General features: G+C 61.9%; 1 protein-coding gene and 1 long non-coding RNA gene across 10 annotated transcripts; one reads left to right on the forward strand and one right to left on the reverse strand.

Moving 5' to 3' along the window:
• On the reverse strand, positions 1-22,999 carry SMTN (smoothelin). Of its 7 annotated transcripts, none has more exons than XM_043901303.1 (20): positions 22,620-22,989; positions 20,756-20,886; positions 15,977-16,125; positions 15,519-15,658; positions 15,349-15,427; positions 15,135-15,232; positions 13,745-14,068; positions 13,583-13,655; positions 12,932-13,003; positions 12,360-12,848; positions 11,992-12,164; positions 8,787-8,939; positions 8,621-8,696; positions 7,402-7,566; positions 7,243-7,305; positions 6,965-7,031; positions 5,875-6,048; positions 5,533-5,650; positions 4,593-4,744; positions 1-308 (listed from the first exon to the last, which is right to left on the reverse strand). In XM_043901303.1, exons 2-20 carry the CDS (start codon positions 20,776-20,778, stop codon positions 158-160), a joined length of 2,739 nt encoding a protein of 912 aa, XP_043757238.1. In that variant the 5' UTR covers positions 20,779-20,886; positions 22,620-22,989; the 3' UTR covers positions 1-157. The 7 variants fall into 7 exon arrangements, with proteins under 7 accessions (XP_043757238.1, XP_043757240.1, XP_043757244.1 ...); XM_043901305.1 differs by having other exon boundaries at positions 15,519-15,612; positions 22,620-22,985; XM_043901309.1 differs by lacking the exon at positions 22,620-22,989 and adding an exon at positions 10,007-10,099 and having other exon boundaries at positions 15,519-15,612.
• On the forward strand, positions 14,576-18,808 carry LOC122693658. Of its 3 annotated transcripts, none has more exons than XR_006340958.1 (5): positions 14,576-14,714; positions 17,575-17,606; positions 17,705-17,857; positions 18,146-18,268; positions 18,680-18,808. It is a non-coding gene; the product is annotated as an uncharacterized LOC122693658 (long non-coding RNA). The 3 variants fall into 3 exon arrangements; XR_006340960.1 differs by lacking the exon at positions 14,576-14,714 and adding an exon at positions 15,211-15,257; XR_006340959.1 differs by lacking the exon at positions 14,576-14,714 and adding an exon at positions 15,584-15,722.
• Positions 23,000-24,072: the final 1,073 nt, after the last annotated feature.

Genomic DNA, 24,072 nt, shown 5'->3' on the forward strand with positions numbered 1-24,072 from the left:
GCCGTTGAAAACCAATAATTTATCAAAACGCTGCGTGTTTGCGTGGGAAGGTGCCGCGACAGACAGGGCAGCGGTGGGCAGGCGCACAGGGAGGGGACGGTGCCTGGATGGTGGGCGCTGCTTGCCGCGGGCGGCCGTGCGGGCGGCGGCGGGGAAGCTAGACATTCTTGCCGCGCAGGCGCAGCTCGTGGCGCCGCAGGTGGTTGTAGAGCGATTGCACGTAGGTGAAAACGCACTTGGGGTCGGGCTTCTTGCCCATGATCATCATGTCCTCCACCTCCACCAGGGGTACGCAGTCCACCAGCATCCTGCCGGGAGGGGGCACAGGAGTGATTGTCAGCGCCGGCCCCACTTCCTGCGGCGACCCCTCTACTCGAAGGTCTTTCCAGTGCCGCAGCCTGCGGGTCTTCCATAAATTCGACTCCTGATCGATTGAATGGGGGGAAAGCCTTCTAGGAAGGCGGAAACCCCAGGCCCCACCCACCCACGCCTGGAGGCACCCTGGTAGGGAGCAAGGCCAGGCAAATGGAGGCGAAAGAGGAGATCCCTGCCCCATCTCCAATGTCCAGGCCCCGGGGACCTACAGCAAGGTTGAGGTCTCAACCCCTAACCCTGGGGAGGTCCTGACTTCAGACCCCGCCCACTTATCTCTGGCGGGCCGCCTCCTTCTCACTCTCAAAGGTACACTCTAGCTGGCAAAGCCTTTCAGTTGGACCGTGGTACCCAAAGGGCCTCAAATCCTTCTCTGCATCCAGGACCACTCCAGTGACCTTCTGAACCCTGGATTATCTGCCAGCTCCCTGGCCTGGGACCTCCTCTAGAGCAGCTTGGGAACCCCCATCTGCCTCAAGGGACATGCCTGCTGTGTGAGATGGAGGCCAGGGAGGTGTATGTATGTGTGGGAGGCAGTTCTTTAACAGGGGGGCGCAGATGAGTGTCCCAGTCAGTACACACTGGACCATTAGCATCACCCTCGGGGCCAGGACACACTGCTGACCATCCTCCAGGGGGTCTTCCCAACCCAGGGATTGAACCCAGGTCTCCCGCATTGCCGGTGTGTTCTTTACCAGCTGAACCACCAGGGAAGCCCAAGAATACTGGAGTGGGTAGCCTATCCCTTCTCCAGCGGATCTTTCTGACCAAGAAATCGAACCAGGGTCTCCTGCATTGCAGGCTAATTCTTTACCAGCTGAGCTACCAGGGAAGCTCACAGAACAGTCATTTGTTTCCAGCTCCGCAGCTTAGTAGGTGCGGGACTGGGCCTGATGTGATCCAGGCCTCCAGCCCTGGATGTTGGCACCTGCCTGGGGCCCCCTTCCTTCCATATCGCAGGAGCCCTCTCCCCACTCTGAGGGGAGTGGGCTGCAGCTACTAAATAACTGGCAGCCCCAGGGCTCAGAGATAGAGTGTGTTCCCTGGCTCCATTTCCCCTCCCTTCCTGGAGCCAGACCTCTCCTGCCTCCCTCCCATGTGCCACACCTGGCATACAGTTACAGTTAACACTGTCACTGTTGTGAAGTGAGTTTCCTTTGGCAGGGAGGGCATAAGGAAAGGAATTGTTCCTGTTCCCAAGACACCCAAGGGCCCAGGACTACCTGCCATCTTGTGCCTTCAAGGTCAGACCCTCAAGGTCAAACCATGTAAGGGCCAGGGCCCACTCTCATCTCTCCAGGACTCCTTCAGGGAAGAAGCCAGGAAAGCAGGGAACCCGTTTCAGTGTAGGCTCTACTCCCGGCCAGCTGTGGAAGCTAGAGCAAACCCTGTCCCGTGACTCAGTTTCCCCATCTTTACAGCAACAGCATAGTCATTCTTTGCCTCATTTGAGTCCTTGGAAGCACCGAGAATGAGTGAGAGGTTCCTGACTCTTGCTGACGTGCTATGTGCCCTGGGGGTCGTCTCTGCCCCGGACTGGGCCTGTTCCAGCTGTACTGTGGTGAAGAGGCAGCCCCTCTCTGTAGCTTCTACCAGCTGCGGTTATCTCCCCAGGTATCCTGGCCTTTCCCATCGTGGAGCTCCCTCCCACCTCTGGTGTCTTCCCTGGAGACCTTATAAAGCCATTGTTTACACCGGGGCTCACGGCACAGGGCTCTGGCTGCCCCAGTGACAGGCCAAACACCAGGCAATCCAAACAACAGCACGGCTGAGTCACACTTTCCAACTGGAACGGGGCCGGACTGGGCCCCTCTCCCTTCAGGCTGGCCTGCTGGGCAGCAGCTCCTAAGTCCATATATGACCTGGAGACAGCACCATGCCCATCCTCCCCTCACCTGCACGGCTTCTTTGAATCTATGTGTGCATGTGGCGGTGGCCCCTCACAATGGCTCCAGGCCCCGAGGGGCATCTGGGTGCATTGCGAGCTCTGTCCCTGATTCACATTGCTTCAGGCAATCCCTTTCCTCCCTCTGGACCTGTTGTCTTTTCTTCTCTCTACAAAATGGGTGGGAAAAGGGATGGGGCCAGGAAAAGAGCCACAAGGTGGGGAGTTTGGAGTTCCCGTTTCCGGCCCCGGCTCTGACCTACCATCCCCTGGCACACTCTTTTTAAGTCCACATCTCTCTTCTCTTCTCTGAGCTCCTGCTCTGTAATGGGCAGTAAGCTCAAGATACGCATTCTCTACTGTGGCCCTGATGTGAGGTGACCAGAAATGCCACGGCTGGTTTGGGGATCCGGGACCTCCACCGGAAACATCTTCCTGTTAAACTGGCCTTGCTCCTGAGCCTCTCACCTTGGAGCATGGCACAACCAACCCCCCAGTGCACTAGCTGGAGGCCTGGGACCCTCCTCCTTCCACAGTGGATCCATCAAAACTCCTATCTCTCTAGTTAAGCTTCTCTAGCTGGTTAGTTCATCCTCTCCCTCCCTGTCCTTCATCCAGGCCTCACCAAGATTGTTCTAAAATGCTACCTACGTCCCTTCTCTGTTTGAAGAACTTTTACGACTCTTGTCTTCAGAAGGAAGTTCAGACTCCTGAATATGACCCCTTCCTCCCCCTCACACCCAGACTAAACAAACATCCTTCCCTGCCTGGGTGTGCCATGCCCCCCACGTCCCTCAACCCCACCCCTGGGCACTTGGCTGACCCCTCTGCCCGGGACTTCCTCTCCCTCCTTTAGCCTGAACTTGGTATTCTGATGCCAGCTTAGTGTGCACTTTTTTCAGCGAGCTGTCCTAGACCCCGCTGGATGGGTCGGGTGCCTCCCCGCTGGGATTCCATGGCCTCCCGGGCTTCCTCCAGCTCAGTCCTGCCCATCTTGGTCATCACTGCCTATTGAGAATGGTCTCATCTGCAAGGTACTGAGCAACCAAAAGATCAGGTTGTGTCTGGCTCCTTCTCGCTCTTCTCTGGGCCCCTCAGCTTCCCCCCCAGCCCCGACCTCCCCGGCTTCTCTCTGTGCCCCCATCGAGCAGATCCAGCGTAACAGGGCAGGCGAGCAAGGCGGCGTTCCTCACCGTGGGGCCCCGAGCAGAGGTTAGGACTTTTTGGTTTTTACCAGCCCCTTCTGGACCAGACAGCGGTAGAACTCCTGGATGTACGTGTACACGCACTTCCAGTCGGGCTCTCGAAGCCGCACCATGTCCTCTGTGTCCAGGAGCTGCGGGCAGTCCGCATGGGTCCTGGGGAGGGTAGGGGGCCGGGAAGGGGCGGGGGGGGCGGGCCCGAGCGGGGCAGCGGGGTGGGGGGAAGAGGCAGAGAAGACAGCGGGGAGGAGAACAGAGACACACACATACACACACACACAGAGACATGAGTTCAGTTACGTTCTCGGTGCCGCAGTCTGCCAGCCTCCCGCATGCCCCCTCCCCACCGTGGACGTGCCGCTCACTACCCGTTCACTAATGGTGTGCGATGCAGACAGGGGTGGGGGCCAGATCAGTCACAGGTGCAGAGAACTCTCGGGGCAAGCGGGAGGGAACGGGGGGTGGGGGCGATGGCATTGGCGCCGGGGTTGGAGAGGAGGGCTGTGCCCCAGGGAGGGGGTGAGGAAGGCGTGAGAGGAGGTGGAGGGGGGGAGGAGGAGGAAGAAATCTGGGGGGAACCAGAAAGAGAGAGGGAGAGGAGGAGAGACAGGTGGAGGAGGGTGCTGAGGGTGAGGTGCGCAGACGGGGCAATGATTCCAAAGTGGAGGGCTTGCGGAAGTCCTATATAAGCCTCTGGCAACACCTATATAGGCTGGGCGGGCACGGTGCCCGGGCCAGGAGCCTCCTTTTGGAATCTCCAGCCGGGATCCCGTGGGAGCAGGAAGCTCTGGTGATAGTGGGAGGAAAGCAGGACAGAGAAAGGGCAGAGAGAGAGGGAGAAGGGGGCAGACGGAGGATGGAGGGGATACGGACAGGGCCACCTGGTGGGCCTTGGCCCGGGCTGGTAGGTGGGCCTCTGGCTCCTTCATTCCGGCGGGCACCTGGCACGCTCAGCAGCAGGTGGGTGGGGTGGAAGAGGACGGGGGCTTTCTGGGGAAGGGGGGTGGTCTCAGCTGCTGAATAACAGTGGGCCTGGCCGGCTCCATGGAGCCTCGAAGCGGCTGGGCCTGGCGCAGATCGCCCAGCCCCAGACGCCCGGCCGACACCAGCAAGGTGCCGACAACCACACTTACTCGGCGGATGAGAAGGCCACCTCGAAGTTCTGACGCCGGTTCTGTGGGCTGAGCTGCCCATAGTCGAAAGCCTCGGGGAAGAAGTTGTGCACCAGGGCACAGAAGGCCATCCCGTCACTCCAACTCGAGGAGAAGTTCTGGATGTCCACATGCTATGGGTGGTGGGAGGACTGGTCAGCGCCCCTATGCCCTCCACCCGCTGGTGTTTTGGCATTCCAGATATAGGGCAGCTGAGCTCAGAGAGGCTCTGGAGCTTGCCCAAGGTTGCACAGTAGGTGGGCAGTGCCTCCTCCCACTGTTTGTTAACTCCTGTATCTGCTACTTAGTGGGCCAGACTGACCAAGAGGCCCAGCACCACCCAGCTGAGGCCATGGTCATGCCCTCGTCACTCTTTCCCTGATGTATAGACATTTACCCAGTGCATTGACAGAGCAATGAGGGGGAAGACTCCAAGAGTGGGGTCTGGTCCTGAACCCTGCCCACCATCCAAGGGCCCTCTCTAGGCCCTGCCACTTTAATCACTTATTCGGGAATCTAGGGGAATCTAGGGCATGTTATGAGGCTTCCCCGGTGGCTCAGATGGTAAAGAATCTGCCTGCAATGCGGGAGATCCGGGTTCAATCCCTGGGTCAGGAAGAGCCCCTGGAGAAGGGAATGGCACCCCACTCCAGTACTCTTGCCTGGAGAATCCCATGGACAGAGGAGCCTGGAAGGCTACAGTTCTTGGGATCACAAAGAGTCAGACACGATTGAACGACTAACACACACACACACACACACACACACACACACACACACACACACGGCCTGTTGCGTGTCACAGAAGAGGAATTCCCATCGTCCCTGCCGGACACGGTGGCTGTGAAGGGTACAGCTGCAGCTGGGGGGCACATGGGGGTGGGGAGGCCCTCACTGGGCCACCTGGCCTCCTAGGGCTCACCTCGTAGCCACGCGTCTTGGCTCGGCACCAGTCTAGCAACATCTGCTTGATGCTGTTGGCGTTGGGGACCCCGAAGCTGGTGGAGCGCTGCACAGCCGCGCGGGGTCCGCCTGGGCTGCTGCAGGAGCCAGGTCGGCAGCCAGGTTATAGTGGGCACCTTCTCCATCCGCCCACCTTTACCTTCACGCCCCGCCCACCAGAGCCCAGACCCCGCCCCGTGTGGTCACTAGGCCCCGCCCACCAGAGCCCAGACCCCGCCCCATAGTCACTAGGCCCCGCCCACCAGAGCCCAGGCCCCGCCCCATGCAGTCACTAGGCCCCGCCCCGCCCACTGCGGCTCACCCTGCCGCGCCTTCCTTCTCCAACTTCTCAATCATAGCCTTGCGCGCCTGGGACGCTGAGGTTTTGGGCAGGCTTTGCGCCTTCATCAGCTCTTTCTTCTTTTCCGCCTGGCGTTTTTCCAGCGCCGCTAGGCTGCCAGACCGTGGGCTGGCCTCATCCTCCCGGTCGAAGATACTGAGGGGTGGGTAAGCGACTGTTAGGGCCCAGGGGAGCCGCTCCTGTGCCTCGACCACGACTCGCCAAGGGCTAGTCACGCTCCAGACCCTACTCTCTTGCGGTATCTCCACCACCGGCAATGCCGGCCAGCAACAGAGGGGCTCCCATCACACGCATTTTACAGAGTAGACTGAGGCTCAAAGGAATAGAAAGTAGGAGCCCAGCTCTTTTCAACAGACTTGGCCCCTGGGGAGTTCTCTTCCAAGGCTCACTATCTCCTCAGGTTACAGGTGTGTTCCCATTCCGGGCACTATCAACTAATAATGACCACCAATGTGCTAACAGTAATGGTAACAGTAATAACAGCTCGTGTCTCTTGAGCTCTTTCTACGTGTCATTTTAAATTTCACAAGGGTTAGGGTGGGCTTACCACTTCCACTGAAGATGAGGAAATGGAGGCCTGTGGCCTCAGATTTCAGAGGGCACAGGGAGCGGGGCCAGTGTAAGGACTTGAACACAGGTCTCTGACGCAGAGTCTCTGGACCCCTGCAGTACCCAGCCTGAATTCTTGACCCTACCTGCCCCAACATCCTCTGTAACATAGGCGTACCCCTCCTCCACGGGGTTAAGATGGAAAGATGCTCTCTGTGACATGGGACGTGGTCTGCAGACACTGCAAAGTAGCTCAGTGTGCTGGGGAGGCCTATCTAAGACCCCCAGCAAATCGGTGGCCTCCCCCAACGATTTGGCATGGTTGAGAATTACGTGAAATGGCAAGGCAAGCAGGAGTGTTCTGATTCTCACTCTACCCCTCTCTGGCTGTGTGCCCAACATCTCCCAACACCTTGCTCTACCCATCTGTAGAATGGGCATGCCACGAGGTCCCGTGGGGCACTGACTCCCCCATGGTCTGGGAGCAGGTACCTGTGCTCACCTGCCCATCTTCTTGGATGATGAAGAGGAGAAGGTCTTAGTTTGCATCATGGTGCTGCCACCACCATCTGCAGGAGAAGGAAAGGGGAGCACAGTGAGGTCCCGGGCTGGGAGACGGGGCGGGAGGCTGGCGGAGGGATGCAGGGAGCCACAGGCAGAGAAGAGAAAGTGACGGCTGGACAGAGAGACACACAGACGAAAGTTCGGAGTGACAGTTCGAGGAAGAGCCTGAGGAGGTGGGCTGGCAGGCAGGCACGCGGAGACGCCCGGTGGCCTTACTCTCTGAGCGCCTCACAAAACTTGACTCCACTGTGGTGGTGCGGGCCGTCCGTGTGCCGTCATCTGCATGGGCAGGGGTGAGAGGAAGGGTGTGAGCGGCGGGCTGGCGGGGCCGTGCGGGGGATGCGATCCCGTCCTGAGCCCGGCTTGGCCCCTTACTGGATTGGACGAGCCGCTCGGTCTTGGTGACTGTGCTGACGGCGGAGCCGTCGGCCGTCTGCTGGCTGTGCCGAGTGGTGGTCTTGGTTGTCGTGTTGCCGCGGCCCTCCCCTGGCCGGGCCCGGGCCTCTTGCAGCCGCCGTTCTCGGTCCTTGTCCCGCTGATCTGGGTGGGGGATGGTCCCACGCATGCCCCAGAAAGGTCACCATCGCCCACACAGCACATATGCACGGGCACACGGGGCACACAGATGGGGTGGAGGGCAACTCGTTAGCAACACTGAAGACACGGGGGGCAAGGGCCCTCTCTGGGAGTAGCTGCGGCGGGCGGGGGGAGCTATGACCCGGGACGGAATGGGGGTGTGCGGTGCACTCAGAAATGAGGAATAGCTGAACTTGAAGGGTGAGAGTATGTGGATCCAAGAAGGGAGTGTCTGTGTGAATGAGTAGCTGAGTCTGGGAGGGAGTATCTCCAGTTAAGGGAGGGAGTAGCAGGGTCCACGGAGGGCAGCAGCTGTGGGGGCCTTCAAATAGGTCTTAGCGAGGAGAAGAGCAGCTAGAGAAGTCCACGGACGGAGTCATTGGAGGTAGCTGAGAAGTCATTTGATCCAGGGACAGGGGAGTTGGGAGAGAAGCTGGCAGAGGGGGTAACTGGGCCTAGAGAAGCAGCAGGTGGGTGGGCATAAAGGCTGGCCAGCCATGTGTGGGCCCTGCAGGAAGCAGCTAGATCCAGAGAGGGAGTGACTGAAAGAATCTGGAGAAGTAAATGAGACTAGAAGCTGGAAGAAAGAATAGCTGGGTCCGGGGGGGAATGTAGCTGTGCCCCGGGAAGGAGGCAGAGCCCAAGGTGGTCATCGGTGGACCTTGAGGAGAGAGAAGCAGCTGGAAGGAGAAGTATCTGGATTCAGGGAAGGAGCAGTTGACAGAACTTGGAGAAGCAACTGGATCCAAGCAGGAGTTGCTGGGGGAGAGAGTAACCAGGGTCTAGGAGGGAGAAGAGAAGCTGGCTCTGGGTCTGGGAAGCAGGAGAGAAGCATCTAGAAAACAGAACCGCTGGATCCAGAGGAAGGAGGCCAGGAAAGAGCCGGGTCCAGAAAAGGTGAAGCTGAGTCTAGAGAAGACGCTGGGGAGGGCGTTACTGAGCTGGAGTGTCCATGAATGGACCCCAGTGAGGGGGGCAGCTGGACCTGGGGGCGGGGTGGGGGCACTGGGCTCTCTACCTCTCTTCCTCTGTCGGAGCTCACGCAGTGCAGCCCGGATGAGCTTCCGCTCCTCAAAGTCCGTAGTCTGATCCAGCTGCAGACAGAGCCCCCATCATTGCCCACCTGGTGCCTGCCTGCCCCGGCCCCCCGCCCCCCCCCCCAAGTCCACTAGATTCGGCCATACCATCTTGTCCAGGACGCTCTCATCCTCGATGGCCATCAGCTCCTCGGCGCTCAGCGAGCTCCGGCTCCCTGGTGCCTTGTCCACTCGGGTCTGCTCGGCGCCATTGGCCACCTCCACTGCTACAGAGGGGGGCTCTGCTGGCTCCGGCTCCATCTGCGGAGAGGGGCAAGGGCATGGGTTACAAGCAGGGCTGCAGATGAAACCAACTGTGCCGCCAAAGGACAGGAGACCAGGCCCTGGGGCTACTGGCACAGCCTTTGAAATACCACTAGCAGCTGGACCACCTGCCCAAGGATGGCCACGCTGGTGTGAGGCTCAGGGACAAGGCACTGAGAGCTTTGTCGTTGGGCTTCCCGTGCACCCAGAACTGTCGTGATGCAATTGAGGGTGGCGATAATGGCGATTTCCATTCAGTAGTGAGCACTGTGTGAACACTGGGTATTTTAACAGAAGGGAAAGCTGAGGCTCAGGGCAGCTGTGGGACTTGTCCCCAGTCTTTCTGGAAGTGTGACGCGGCCCGGGGTCTGAGCTGAAGCCTAACCCCTGAAACTGAGTTCCTTCTGCCGCTTCATTCCCAGCCCCCTCCCAGGCAGGCTGTGCCCTGTCCTGCCCGTACCCAAAGCCTGGGTCCTCCTGGGCCAATGCCCAGGCAGCACGTGTCCCCCCTCCACACGGTGAGGGAGCTGGACCAAGGCCCACAGGCTCCTGACCAGGTGTCTGACCAGGGCTGCCCAGAGCCAAGTCCTCTCTGGAGTTCGCCCCTGCTCCCCTCCCCCAGCACGTCACCCCCTCAGGGGCCTCTGCAGCCCCAGCCTAGCCCGCTACCCATCCCAGGGCATCTCCCCAGATCCCATGCAGACAAGCCCCCCGCCCAGCCATCACAGCCCCATCCCCTCCTGGCAGGGCCCCTTGGTCTGCGGTAAGGGTAAGGAGAGATGAGGAGGCAGCTGCTTCGGGGAGGCTCAGCCTGGCGGGGGCAGGGAGTGGGGGTGGGGCTGGGGGCTGGGCCCCGGCCAGGGGCTGCCAGGGCAGCCGCCACGCGTGCCTCAGGGCCAAGGGCATGGCACCATCTCGCCTGAGCCTTGGAGCACTGGCGCCGCAGTACCCTGTACAGACAGGGAAACTGAGGCTCAGAGCAGGTGGTGGCACACCCAAGGTCCTTCGGCAAAGGCCGAGCCTGGCTCAAAACCATCCCCTCCCGCCAGTCCACGGGGACTTACGAGGCTGGCGCTGTGGGCAGGGCCGGCAGAGGAGCGGCGGCGGGTGCTGAAGGCAGGCGGGTGGGCCACGGGGGTCCCGGCATCCTCGGCCGCCTGGAACAGGGCCTCGGGGTCCGCGGCGGCCAGGAGCAGCTCACTGGGCTCCAGCTCGGGCTCAAGGTCGGGCGCCAGCGGGACCCCCAGCCGCAGGCTCAGCACCTCCACCTGCCTGCCCAGCGCGTCCAGCCGCCGGCTCAGCGCGGCCGTCTCCGCCCGCAGCTCTTCGGCTGCCCGGGCCACGGGCTCCACGGCCGAGGCTGCTGCTTCGGCAGCCTGGGTCACCGCCGCCCGACCTGCCTCAGCCACCGCCCGCAGCTCCTCCAAGGCCCGGCCCAGTCGCTCCTCGAGGGCTGCGGCCAGCTCCGAGCCTGGCCCCGGGACCCCAGGCATGGTGCTGGTGGGGGGCTGTGCAGTGGGATGGCGCCGGGGACAGTGCTGGGGACAGTCGCCGCTCCTGGCTGGCCGACTCAGGCTTTGCAGCTGGTCCTGAGGGCGCAGGCAAGGGCAGCGGGCCTGCCCCGCCCCTGCTGGCCTCCCGGCCCGCCGCCCGCCAGCTGGGGCTGTAGCCCAAATAGAAACCTATTCTGGGCTCCCTCTGGAGGGGGGGGTGTGGGGGGAGGGGCGGCCTGCCCAAGCAGGCGGACCGCCAGGCCTGGCCCTGGCCCTGCAGAGATGGCAGACGGGCGGCACAGCAAGGCTGCCCAGGTGCTGAAGGACTGCCTATGCCCCGTGGGTGGGGAGACGGAGGGAGGGAGCAAGGCACGGGCCTGTCAGGGCCCCCGTGTGCATGAGCCAAGAGGACCCAGCCTGCCAGGCTCCAGAAGCCTGCATCCTCTGCTCTGCCCTCATGCCGTGCCCTTTTAGAAAGCCTCGAGCAGGTGGGGGCCAGGACTTCCCACAATCTGCTGTGGCGAGTGCCTGGTCCCTGAGATAAATGTCCTCTGCTGGCCTCTGGTGCTCAGATCCAGCCACAGCTTTGAGCAGGTGCATCCCAGGCGCACCATCTGCCTCCCTTTGGTTCTGGAGGGGGATGCTGAGGCCAATTAGTGGTCTCAGACCCCAGGCCCTTTGTGGTGCCTCCCATCACTCCCAGGGCCTCAGCCACCCTGTCCTCACCTCCTTGGCAGAGAGTGGTTTAAGTGCCAACCTGGGAGGGGAAGGGTGCTTCCTGCCCCCGCCCTCTCCCTGTCACCCCTAAAGCTGGCTCTGTTCCCTCTCACTTTGAAGTCCCACTCAGTCTCTGGAGCAGCACTGAGGCCATTACCTGAGCAGCTGGGTGGCTCGCTGGGGATTCCTTTCCCCGCAGAGCTTCCAGCCAGCTGATGCTGGGCTCCAGGATGAATAATGGAAGGGTGCAGCGGATTCAGTTCCCGCGGCACCTGCTAGGCTGCTGCCTCACCTGACTGGCACCCCCTGCCTGTGCCCCCATCGGTGCTTCGGCCCAGTCTCCCCTCCCCCGAGATGCTGACGCAGATGGCAACCGCTAATCTCCAGTCTCCCAAAGGGCCAGGCTGATCTTGGATGAGCAGATGAGCGGCTCTGCACCTCGGGGCTGAGGTCCAGCGCAGGGTCGGAGCAGGGCCCCTGAGGCGGCTACAGGATGGGGGTGGGGGGGTGGCGGGGCAAGCCCTCACCAACTTCCCTGCCCTCAGTTTTCCTATCCGTTCATGAGGAATGCACTGGCCAATTCTGGAGGAGGGACCAGAGATCATCACGTGGGAAGCTTGTGGCCGGTACGCAGTGAGCTTCCGATATGCCTAGTGGCTGATTGGCGAGGGTCTGGCCTTAGCTCTGCCACCAACTGGTTGTGGGCTGTGGGCACCTCCTCTGGGCCTCAGTTTCCCGCGTGTGCAGTAGGGGAGGGGCCCGGCGAGCCCTAACACCCGGAAGCCGTCCACATGAGGCGGATGATGGGGAGGCTGGTGGGGTGAGGAGGAAGGGCTCACCTTTATGCTGCAGCCTCCTCGGCTACCCAGGGAGGCAGGGCTGAAGCTGGTGACGTGAGTCACACTGCCCAGCCGGGCTAGGTTCCCAGGGCTGCTGATATGGGTGATGGTGCTCTTGCCCCCACTGCTGGGGCTAAGGAGGGTGGGGGGCGCCCGCAGCCCCAGCGTCAGTTCTGGAGGGGGAGAAGGACGACCGTCAGGATCAGGTGGGGTGGGGGCGATTGCCTGTCCAGGCTGATGGCGCCCCTGGTTCCCAGCGCACCCTCTGGAGACACCCTGAGCCCTGGCCACAGTACATGTTCTGTGTGTGGAGCTGGGCGGCCACAGACGGGCATCCCCGGCAGTGGGGAGGCAGCGGGGAGGCCTACCTGCCCTCTGGGTGCCCGTGGGCAGCAGCACCCGGCCTGTGGAGGCCTGGCCCCGGCCATCCTTGATCTCGATGGTGAATGTGGTCTTCATACTGGCCCCTGGCTCGGCGGTGCCCACAGCCACGGGCAGCGGGGCGCTGGCCTCCTCTGAGCGGGCCACGGGCCCCCCTGCTCTGTTTTCAAGGGACCTGATGGCCAAGCCCCGCCCCCTGGGGCCCTCCTCCCGGGGGCAGCTCTGAAGCTGGGCCAGGGGCCGGGCTGTTCCGCGCGAGGAGGGGCCACTGGAGGAGGAGGAGGCGGCGGCAGGGGTGGTGCTGGTGTGGGAGGGGCCTGGGAGCCTGGCAGGGGTCGAGGGACCGAGGGCCGCGCGGGGTGGGCCTTCCTGGAGCCCAGTGGCCGTAGGAGAGTCGGATGTGAACTTGCGCACGCGGTCCCGGACGGAGCCCGCCCGCTGGAACGGGGAAGGTCCGCTGGCGAGGGGGGTGGGTTCTAGACGGGACGGGGCAGGCCGTCAGTGGTTGGCTGGGACAGGCACTGCCCAGAGCCCAGGGCTGGGGGAAGCAGGCAAGTACCTCGGTTCTGGGCTGGCTGGCGGGGGCTGAGCACAGACAGGGAGCGTTGGCAGGGACGAGGGTCAGCCAGGTCTGGCAGCGCGGGGAGGCGGTAGCGGCCATGTGGGGGGGCAGAGAAAGGAGAGTGGACAGTGGGGACCACCTCTTGCAGTCCTTTCTTCCACACTCCCTCAGCCTACCAGCCCACCCTGCAACTCCCACAGCTCCCGGCTTCCTGCTCAGCTGCGTCTCTCTCTCTCACAGGCCCCTCCTCCCGCTCCCGGTCTGACCCCATGATGACTTGGACACTCCCAGGGGCTGGGGCTAGGCTTGGGCCAGAGGAAGGGTGCCCAGATCCTCCCTGCCGATGGGGAAGGGGGACACTCCCCTGGCCAGCACTGCCCACAGCTCCAGCTGGGAGATGGGTGCACTCCCTTATTGGGGAGAAGAATGTGCCTGAGGCCCGTTGCCTTTCAAGGCTGCAGGAGAGCCTCAGGCCATGGGTGGGGGGGAGTGGGCCGGGCGGGGGGCGGGGACACCTCAGGGGTAGTGGGAGGAGGCAGTGTCAGAGAGGGCCTGGACCCGAGGGTGCTGGAGCCGTCCAGGCACCACAACCCATTTTGCAGGCAGGGAAGGGGAGGCCCGCGCTGTCTCTGCTGCCGGAACCCTCACCTGCCCTCTTTGTGTTGGAGCGACCTTTGGTGGGGCCTTGTGCGGCAGGGGGCTCCGTGGGGCCGGGTGGGAGCTGCAGGGGAGACACGGTGTGGGCAGGGGCCTGACTCCCAGACCCGGGAGCTCACCTGCTTGGCAACCCCGCCCCTCATCCCGACTCACCTTGTCGACCACCTGCCCGTCTGTGCTGGGGGTGGCTGGAGGCTCCTGGGGCTCAGGGCTGGCGACCCTGGGCGGGCTGGGGGGAGGCTCGGGACTGCCCAGAGCCTCGGGGGCAGGGCACGCGGCCTCCTCCGCAGGCTCCAGCGGAGGCTCAGGAGAGGTAGTGGTGGGCGAACCGTCGGCTGAGGCAGGTGGGCTGGGTGTGTCCCCGGGCGGGGCACGCAGCAGGAGAGTCACCGTGGTCACATCCCGGCTGGTGCTGCTGGGAGTCGGGGTTGGCTCTGGGACCTCCACCTCCTGCTTCTGTTCCTCTGGCTTTGGCACCTGCGGGAGGCCCACAGGATGCGGCCAAAGCTCCCTAGGCTGGCAGCGCCCCGGGCAGGGCATGCAAAGCAGCGGGGCTGGGCATGGCTTCCTGCAAGTGCACCTGCACAAGCGTGGTCGCTGGCGCACCACAGGCGGCCTCTGATCCTCACTTCCCACCTCTTGGCACTGCCTGGCCACAGGAAGTTCAGAGAGCACCAGATGCTGATGCCAGGGGTTGGGGACAGCAGGAGACCTACTGGGGACTCCCAGACTTAACAGATTCCTGGATTGGAGACCCCTGATCCCTGGCCTCAACCTGGTTAACCCGTGGGGTAGGGGGCTTCCCGGTGGCACAGTGGTGGAAGAATCTGCCTGCAATGCGGGAGACGTGGGTTCGATTCCTGGGTTGGGAAGATCCCCTGGAGGAGGGAATGGCTACCCACTCTGGTATTCTTGCCTGGAAAATCCCATGGACAGAGGAGCCTGGCGGGCTACAGTCCACAGGTTCGCAGAGTTGGACACGACTGAGCAGCTAACACTAGGGGGCAGTCCTGCCAGGTCGAGGGACCCAGTGGCCTCTACTGGGCCTGACCTCTCACCCACACGCCCTGGAGAACAGACCCTGCAAACAGCTGGGGCCTGAAGGAGGATCTGATGAGCCAAGGTAAGGATATGAACTGTCTGGAGCAGGAGGGGCAGCCACGGACGGTCTAAGCTGGGCCGGAGCCCAGGTCTGATTTGCATTTCAGGGAGATCCTGGTCTGCTGAGCGGAGGCTGGATGGCTAGTGTGGGGTGGGAGGTGGGCCTGGGAGCAGGGAGGCCAGCAGGGTGGTGATGGGAGACAGACAGGAGCCTGGGAGCAGTGCAGATAAGCTGGTTTTGCTGGGAAGGCCTGGGTAGAGGCGAACTCTGGAGTGGGGACATGTCACCAGAGCTTGCCTGGGAGAGTGGGGCAGAGGCCTGAGATTAGAGCCCCAGTATTCCCCAAACACAAGCTGGGCACCCCCCCGAAACAGTGAAAGACACACAGGCGCTCTGTGGTGCTGGCATCGCTGGGCCCAGGACCTCGCCCACGCCCCTTACCTCACACGGCTCCAGCCTGTGTGCTGCCCGCGCCTGGCTGTCCTCTCTTGAGCCACTGTTGGGACGCCCGCTGTACAACCTTCCAGCTAACGTGGCGGCTGGAAGGGAAGGGAGAAGCGTCAGGTGAGAGGCCGGGGGTCGGGGGGGCGGGGGTGGAGGGGTCGCTGAGGGCAGCGTGCAGCGGGGCCGGGGTGGGGACAGGGCGGGCGCGTACCCTCGATCTCCTGGGCCCGCACGCGGCGGATGGCGGCTCGGATCAGCTTGCGCTCCTCGTACTCCGCGGCGCCCCGCAGCTGTGGGTGAGGGGTGGGCCTCAGGTGTTGGGCTGTGAGTCCAGGTCTTCACTGGCCCAGTCCCCTCCCTTGCCCCTGGCCCAGGACTCACCAGTGCGGTCAGCTCCTCCACATCGTTCATGGACTCCAGCCGTCCTGCCAGCCGTGCCAGAGCAGCCCGCTGCTCAGCCTCCCGCTGCTGGGAGCTGCGGGGACACCATGACTGGTCACCTCCGCGGCCAGGGCCGAGTCCTGGAGGATGTGGGCTGAGGGTGGAGGCCAGGACAGGGTACCCGGAACCTCGGCAGAGGGGCAGGTAGCTGCGCACGCCCTCTGGATACACGCCGGCACATGCACGCCCAGGGACCTGAGCACTAATACCACACGGGTGTGGCCAGGCACGTGGCCCACGCCCGCAAACATCCCTGTGTGCTGCTCCAAATGTGTGCCCATGCTGCCGTGCGCACCCAGATGGGCAGCAGGCACCTGGCTCAGGCCTGCCCGCACAGCACGCGCTGAGCCCTGGCACATCCAGTCCCGCCTGCATGTCCACTCCCCACAGACACTCACTGTAGCCAGTTCTCCTTGTTGTCCTGCCGCTCGGCGCGGAAGCGCTTGGATGCCAGGGCCTCCTCCTCGCGTTCCAGCTCCTGCCGCTGCAGCTCCCGGATGGCCGAGCGGATGCGCCGCCGCTCTGCCAGATCCGCCGTGACCTCCAACTGCAGGACAGGCGGAGGCGGTGGGGGGGGGGGGCAGGGGGCAAGTCATTTTGGCTGCCAGGGGCGGAGGGCGGGCAACCAGCTGCCCACGGCTCGGCCTGGGGCACAATGAGTGGTCTGTCTCGGCTCCCTCTGCCCCAAGCCCGTCACGTGCCTGCCCGCCCACCCAAACCTGGTCTCAGGGGAGACCCGGATCACAGCCAGGGCTTCTGGACAGCCCACCATGCATGGACTGGGCAGCCGGCATCCCACCCACCTGAACCAGATGCCAAGTCAGGCACTCCTTCCTGTGACTCAACTCCTGCCTCTCAGAGCCCTTCATCGAACCCCGAGAGCCACAGAGTCATTCATGGAGGAGGAGAGAGGCCATCCTAAGGGCCCCTAACAGTGTCCCTGGGCAGGGAAGGGTGATTTGGGCTGCTGAAGTCCAGCTGTGAGCAAGGGAGACTCTGACGGTTGCGGAGCACCACAGCCTTGCTAACGGGTGGCAGCCTCGTCCATATTGAACAGATGGGAAAACTGAGGCAGGAGCAGGCTGTCAGGAGTCAGAGCTCCCTGCCTGGCCGGGGGCTGTTTTTCTCTCTACACTGGTCCAGCTCCAGCCACTATTAAAGAGGCAACCGGGCTGGTGCCCGTAATGCGAGGGCCAACTCCCCAGACAGATAAGACAGCTGCACTAGGGTCTAGCCAGGGCCCTAGAGAGGGCACCCATGGGGACAGGTGCTCCTACCAGCTTCTCGGCCCATCCTGTCCCTCCCTGGCAAATAGAAGGTGACTGGTCTAACCAGGTCCAGGAAAGGGCACCTTCTCTGGGCGGTCAGCCAGTCCTATTGCCCCCACCCCCATCCCCCCCACGGAGCCTCTGTGGGAGAGGGGAGAGTGGACTGGCTTAGGGCCCTGAGGACGATAATGGCAGAGATAAGCCTCCAGGGTGGGGACTGCGCCAGGTGGGAGCAAGTATAAACACAGTGATTTCCTCTGTCCACACCGGCCCCCCTCCCCCGCCCCCAAGGGACAGGCCTGGGAACACTACTGCCATGCCTCTTCTGCCTCCTCTGCCATCATTCCTTTCTGCTCTCTGGGGGAGTCAGGTGGGAGCGGGGGAGGTTTCAGTGGGGAGTGTGGGGGGCCCAGCTTAGCCATGAGCTCACTTGTAGCAGTCTGAAGAGAGCAGAGACAAGCGACAAGAGCCCCCCGGGAACCTTCAGTCTTGTCTTCACACCCCGAGGAGCTATGGGAGGGTCCCTGGAGGCTCAGGACAGGGCCCCCCAGCTGGCTCCAGCCCCAGCTGATCTCGGTTGGGTGGTCAGAATCACATCCTCAACTTTTCTGGTTTTGGCTTTCTCACTTGTCAAATGGAACAGTGGTCCCCCTTCGGGGCAGTGGGTGGGGATAGGGGAGGTGACTCGGGGCCCCCCACCTTACAGAGCTGTGTATGGTTGATTCCAGAGCCAGACAAGAGGAGAGAAGAGAAAAGTGAGGTAAGTGAGGACAGGATCCCCAGAGGCATCTATAACGTTTACTGAGCACCTGTGTGCCAGATCCTGTGCTGAGCCCCGTACCTGTTCTAACTTCACAGAAGCCCTGGGCACTCTATTACTCCCATTTGACAGATGAGAACACTGAGGCTCAGGGAGAGGTGATCTGAGCTAGGGTTTGAACCCAGGTTTCCGTGACTCTGGGGCCTTCCCTGGGCTGAGGATAGCTCTGTGACTGTTGTCTGTCTGCTATGGTGAGTATCTTGAGAACCCTCGTACTACACTGGGGACCCCCTCCAGCCTGGACTAGAGATGCCCTGGGGTTTAAGGGAGCCTATTATGTGGGAGGGGGTGGAGAATGAGGCTCACCTCTCCACCCCCAGTCCTGACTTGACTCAGGCCCCGAGCCCTCTGTGGTAAGCAAGGATTTTCGGGGCCTGGGGGGCGGGGGGCAGCTGATGCAGCCCCTCCTGTGCAGAGGGTAAAGAGGCTCAGAGATGCAATGAGCCTTAGCCCTTTGTCTCCTGGGTTCCCCTTCCCAGCCCCCTGGAATCCTGAGATGGGGTTCTCATCCTTGAGGAAAGGCTGGTGTGGGAACTTCTGCCCACCCCTGGGAGCCTCAGCATCCCCATCTGGAAAATGGGAGCCTCTGTGAGATCCTCCACGTGGGTGGGGCAGGGCTGGGGAACGGACAGCCCCACCCCACTGGTCACCCTCGCGCATGACCCTTCCCTTAGGGCTTGGAGACAAAGGTCCGCCCACAGTGTCCCTGCTGTGTGTCCAGCGTTCCCCGCCCTCCCCGGCCCCACCGCCCTGAGTGGAGGGAGCTGTTGTTGGGAGGGAAGGAAGTACAAAGCGCCATTGTCCGCCGGGGGAAAGGGAAGGAGATGGGGCGGTTTCCGAAACTGCCCGGTGAAATTCTCCCGGGAGGAAAGAGGGTGCTTCCTCCTCCCGGGGGGCTGGGCCTCCGGGTACTTTGTACTCTGCTGGGGGCGACTGAGCCCCGGCGTCTCCCTGTCCCCACCAGTACCACGGAGGAGACTTGGCAGGCATTCGCTCAGTGCCGGCTCCTCCAGGTACGGAAGGGGGACCGGCCGGCAGCGAAGCGAGGTCTCGCCAGAGGGCGCTGACGGCACGCGGGCCGCTCAACCGCGGCCGCCAGCACCGCCCACGCCTCTCCCAAGCAGCCGGGCCAGAGGCGCCCCGCCTGGAGCCAGCCAGACAGGAAGCCCCCCGCCACCGCCTGCTTTAACATCCCCGGCTACGGAGAGGAAACCCAGGCTTCGCGGACTTAAGCAGCTTCCGCAGGTCACCCAGCTAGTGTCAGTGCCCCATCTCCAACGCGGGACGGAGGCGGAGGGCGTCCGGGTGTGTGGCGGAGGCGCACGTGGTGTTCGTGGCCCCAGGTGCCCCCTTCCCGCACAGCCCCGCTCCGAGTTCGCAGGCATGTGCGGGAGCCGAGGTCCGAAGGGCGTCACGGGTTCCCCAAATCGGCCCGACGCTGGGGCGCGGGTCAACTTTTCCCTTATAAGGCCCGGCCCCGCGGGGAGGAGCCCAGCTCGGGACGCCCCCCGTTCCTGCCACGAGGCCGGCGCGCGCGGGGCGGGACCCTCGGCGGCGCTGGGGCGCAGTAATGGCGGGTGCCTGGCCGCGGAGGGCCCGGTCCCGGAATGGGAAGGATCTGGGGAAAGGGGAGGCGGGGTTCGGGGTCCGAGATGAGGGGCGAGGTTTTGCTAGTCCTCTCCCAGGGAGGGGATCGGGGATGGGCGGCCTACAGCCAACAATCCAGCTTCTCTGAAACCCTTTTTCCAGTACCCAAGCCTGCATGGAGTGGGGGTGGCGGCTGGAGAGCCCTGAGCCTGGGCGGACCCCTAGAGATGGGGATGCGCGGAGACCTGGCTTTCTCTCCACTACCCACGTTAGGATTCTGGCTTCCTGCCGGGGAGTCGAGCTGACACGGTGGGAGCCTTTGGAAGCCCGTCTCCTTCAGGTTGCACACAGCCGCCTGTGGCGGTGGCAGACACCCAGCGTGTGAGGTGCTGTTCCAGGCCGAGTGCTTTGGGTAGATGATGGCGGTGACTGGGCACTGCCCAGTGATGGCTGAGCTGGCTGGCTCCAGCCCCTGCCTCCAAAGAAATGGAATGGGGGTGGGGTGGATCATTTGCCTTCTCCCAGGGAAAGTAAATCTTTAATTTACCCCCTGGACATGGGTCAGGGGCTGAGGGGGTGGGGCTCTGGCCCCTTCTCCTGTTTCACCGCTCTCTGCCCTTGCCGGTGGGCACATACTTGCCCTGCTCCATTGCCCCGCTGCCTCACTGTGCATGGTACGGATGTTGGGGGAGGGGCTGCAAGAAGAAGCTAGGGAAAGGGGATGGAGGGGCCCCATCTTTTTCCACACCAAGATCTGGGCCCATGCCTCATTCCATCCTCATGCCAACTGAAGGACCTAGATACTATGTTCACACACATTGCCCCCACCTCCCATTTTACAGATAGAGAAACAGGCTCAGAGTGGGAAATGACAGATTAAAAGTCACAGAGCTCCTGAGGGTCCCCAAGGCCTGCCTTGATGAGCTTTTCTGGCCTTGACTTATCCAGGTCTCTTGGTCTCCCATGAACCTCTCCTGACTAATCCTTTTCCTAGCTGGGTGTCCCTGGGCAGGTGATGTCACGTCTCCGAGCCACAGTGTTCTCCTGGCTCTTGGAGCTGCTGTGGCCATTCTGCGAGATGGTGTGCTTAGCCGCCCAGCCTGCTCCCTGCTATGCCCTGGCGTATTATTAATCATTGCTGCTACTGTTATCATTGGGCCAGCCTCCAGGGGTGGATACTGCCCAGGCTGTTGTTTGGGAGAGGCAAATCCAGCCTCCCCACACCTGTGGCTGCACATGGGCAAGTCCTCACCAGTTACTGTTTAAACAGGTGGTGGCACTGGGGGGCTGGGAGGAACAACCTCAGCACCTGGCATGGACGGGCACATGCCACCAGAACCTCTGCATCGGCCACGCGGAACAGGCCTAGCCCTGTTTCCCTGAGCCCTCCCCCGGCCCCTCCCCCATCACCTCCTCTTGTCAGCTGAGCGGTATCCTGGACAGACCCTGCCTCTCCGGCCTGGCTTGTCTGTCCTCATAGTAGAGATGATGGGACCACTTACCAGCTTCCGCAGGGCTCCCTCATCCAGCCCAGCTAAGGTTTCGTCCGCCATCTTGCTGGCCCCTAGCTCCGTCCGTCCCTTCCCGGTGAGTTCCCCAGTGCCTCTGGCACCTGACGCCAGCGCAGGAAATTCTGCAGGGGATAGACATGAGTCAGGCCTGCGGAGGCCTCTAGAAACCATAGGCACTTGGGCTCTTGTGCCTCAGTTTCCCCCTCTAACCCATGATCATCCATTGCTGTCCCATCCTTCTTATCTGTGATGTCACTCCTGGCTGGGAGGTGCCTTCTTCCCTCAGTAGTGTGTGCTGAAAAACTCAACGAACCAAGAGGAGAAGCCCTTAGTTCCAGTCACCTGGACCGCTACCTTGCTGTGTGGCCTTAGCTGGGCCCTCGCCGTATCTAAGCATCAAACAGGGAGATTAGGGATCTGGATTGTGAAGCCAGGGCCCAGCAAGGCCCACTCAAGCTGTGCTTACCACCAGGGGGTGCCCGCCTCACTCCAAGGCTTCCTGCCCCACCCACCCATCCCCAGGGCCTGCCCAGCCCCCAGTCATCCCAAAAGCTCAGCCTCTGGCTATGGACTAAGCCCATACCCAAGTCCTTGCTGCTCTGGCCACTCTCACTTCCCCAGGTAACTTAAGCCACTGGAGGTAACATCCTGTCTTCCAATTCTTGAGGACAGCCCTCTGCTCACACCCCTCTCCACTCCTCCCCTTCCCGCCCTCCCCCGATGCCAGTTTCCCTGACTCTATGAAACCAAGTGTCTGGACACCCAGCTCCTCCTGCCAATTCCCACACTTAGAATTCAGTTCCGTAGCTGGAAGAGCCTTCAGAAACTGATCCGCCCAGCTCCTGGACTTCGAAAAACAGGATTGGAGAGGGCCAGAGGATTGTCGTGGGGGAAGGAGGATCCCAGAGACCCAGAGGGCAGGGAATGGATTTAATCTTGGCTACCTCTAGCTTCTGAAGTCCCCTTCCAAAGTGCCCTCAGGGGCTCAGGACACTCTCTCTTGCCCTATTACTGTCTCTCAAAATGGCCCCCTAAATCCTGACCCAGCTTCCCAGTGTAACTCTTTTCTTCCTCCTGCAGCCCTAACCTCTTTCTGGAATCTCCAGGGCCCATGGCCTGACACACCAGAGGTGCTCAGTTACTGTATGGTTGTGTGCTGTAAGTTGAATCCTGAAATGGCCCCAGGATTGCGTCTGCTCCCGCTGATTCATCCCGCAGTCATCCCTTCCCCCTCCCCAGAACAGTCACTTTTCGAGTCACCTCATCCGGTGAATGGGTCTGGGGGTGTCCTAGTCCACACACTTGGGGTTCGTGGGACTCTGCCTGCTCAAGTCGCTGCTTGCTTCCCCATCCCTGTAGTCTCAGACAGGTGGCAACCTCCCAAACTCCCTCTGCTGGGGTCCTTCATGAGCAGTCACCAGACTTAGGTTCTGTGGACACTCTGAGTTCCCCCACGTCTTTTGAGGGGCAGGGGTCCCTAATGCAGAATCTAGAATTCCCAGGGAGGTCTCTTTCTCCGCAGGAATTCTCGCCGCTGCTTCACGCCAGTCCCATGGCTCCCTGTCACACAGTGTGGGGTCCCCAAAGGTTGTGAGGGGCCTCAGAGGAACGTAGGAGCTTCCTCAGGGTTTCTGCCCCCATAGACTTACACTCCTGGAGGTCGTGGAGCCTCCTGGAGATCCGTGAGCGTCTTTACCCCAGGTCTCAGAACTTTTACCCCGTGGCTTAGCGCCCCCGTAGGTGGGTGGGAGCTCCCAGGTCTGAGGGTCCCAAAACCCTGGGAGTCCACATATCTGGGTGCCACCCTCGAACCCGTCGGGGGTCCTGCTGCCACCCGGAGACTCCGCACACCCACCTCTTCGTCTGATCCGCCCGTCCCGCGCGGGCTCAGGTTAGGTCGTTCGGGATCCAACAGATGGACGACTAGGAGCGGTCAGGCGGAAGGCGCCGCGACCGCGATCCCAGGCCCGCTCAGCAACCGTCCCTGGGATTCTGCTAGCACCGCCTGTCCAGCCGCGCCAGCAGCCCCGAGGACCCCGCCCCGAGTCCCCACGCCAGCCAATTCCGGGGAGGGTCCCGCCCACCCTCGTGCCCTATTGGGGAAATTCAATTTTGACGGCCACGCCCCTAACGAAGGCCCCGCCCTTCGCGGGCCTTGGAAGTACTGGATTGCAGTCTTGGGGCCACTGCTCTTGCAACCTTGGCTGGTCGAGTGGGCGTCGCCAGGAGGTCGCAACTTTGCGCCAAAGTCGGGGAGGGCTCGCGAAACCGGGGTAAGTGGCCCGGGATCGTACTATTCGCGGAGCCTTCGGGACAGCCTCTCTCCGCCCTCCTCTTTGTTCGTGAAACCCTGTCCCCTCCTTCAGCTCCGCCCCCTCCTCGCTTCAGTGCCCGGCCTTGGCCGCTGCCCCCAGGCTGCTTTCAGGACACCTGGTCCGGGCCACCTCAGAGCAGGGACTAAGTGGCCTGCAGCACATTGACCCTACGTGGGGGCACCTCAGGGACCGCCTCAGATGGAGTTGGGTCAATCACACACCTCTTCCCCAGCCCACACACCTTTGCATACACATTCACCTTATCGGTCACTTCTCCCTGCCAAGCTCCTCAGGGTCGCCTTCTTGCAGCGCTGGGGCTTTAAACTAGGAACAGTAAGTCCAGAATCTCATTCAGTAAATGGAGGAAATTGAGGCCCTGAGAGAGCCGATATGCCCAAGACAACATAAGGGATAAATAAGGGGACCCCAGAGCTCAGACCCCTCTGGGAAAAACCACTCAGTCCCTTCTGCTAGAGATCAGGGTCCCTTCCGCAGGTCTCCATGGAGACCAAAGGGAGTTGGCGCCTGGGAGGTGGCGTCTGGAGTCCTGTCTGTCAAATAATAACAATAATAATATAAACTCATTTATTTTGTACTTGCCATGTACCAGGCATATAATCCCCATGATGACTGTTTGAGCCCAAGATTACCGTCTCATTTTACAGTTGAGGACAAGTGATAAGTAGTGGAACTGTGATTCATACCAGCACGTTTTGAATATGGAATCTGTGCTTTTAACCACTGTGATATGGGGTTTTGGGGAAGTGGCTTCAGCCTGTTGGATCAGGAGACTCAGCCCCACTGTCTAGAGCCTCTGTGACCATCCGCCACCACACCTCACCCCCATCTAGACAGAGGGGCAGTCTCCACTCCGAGGCCCTTTTAAAGACGTCAGCTTATTTCACCCCCACATTCCTGAGAGGTGGTCTCATTTTACACGTGGGAAAACCACAGCGCTGAGAGGGAAGAGACTCCTTAAGGTTACATGGGAGG

The sequence above is a fragment of the Cervus elaphus genome, chromosome 5 (assembly GCF_910594005.1).
Source record: "Cervus elaphus chromosome 5, mCerEla1.1, whole genome shotgun sequence".
Classification (NCBI taxonomy): domain Eukaryota; kingdom Metazoa; phylum Chordata; class Mammalia; order Artiodactyla; family Cervidae; genus Cervus; species Cervus elaphus.

Coding starts and splice junctions, on each gene's coding strand:
- SMTN (XM_043901309.1), bottom strand. CDS start 20,806: ATGGCGGACGAAACCTTAGCTGGGCTGGATGAGGGAGCCCTGCGGAAG. Junction 13,004..13,582: donor CTCCAACACAAAGAGGGCAG/GTGAGGGTTCCG, acceptor CCGCGCTGCCAG/ACCTGGCTGACCCTCGTCCC. Junction 4,745..5,532: donor CCAAGACGCGTGGCTACGAG/GTGAGCCCTAGG, acceptor CACCACCCATAG/CATGTGGACATCCAGAACTT.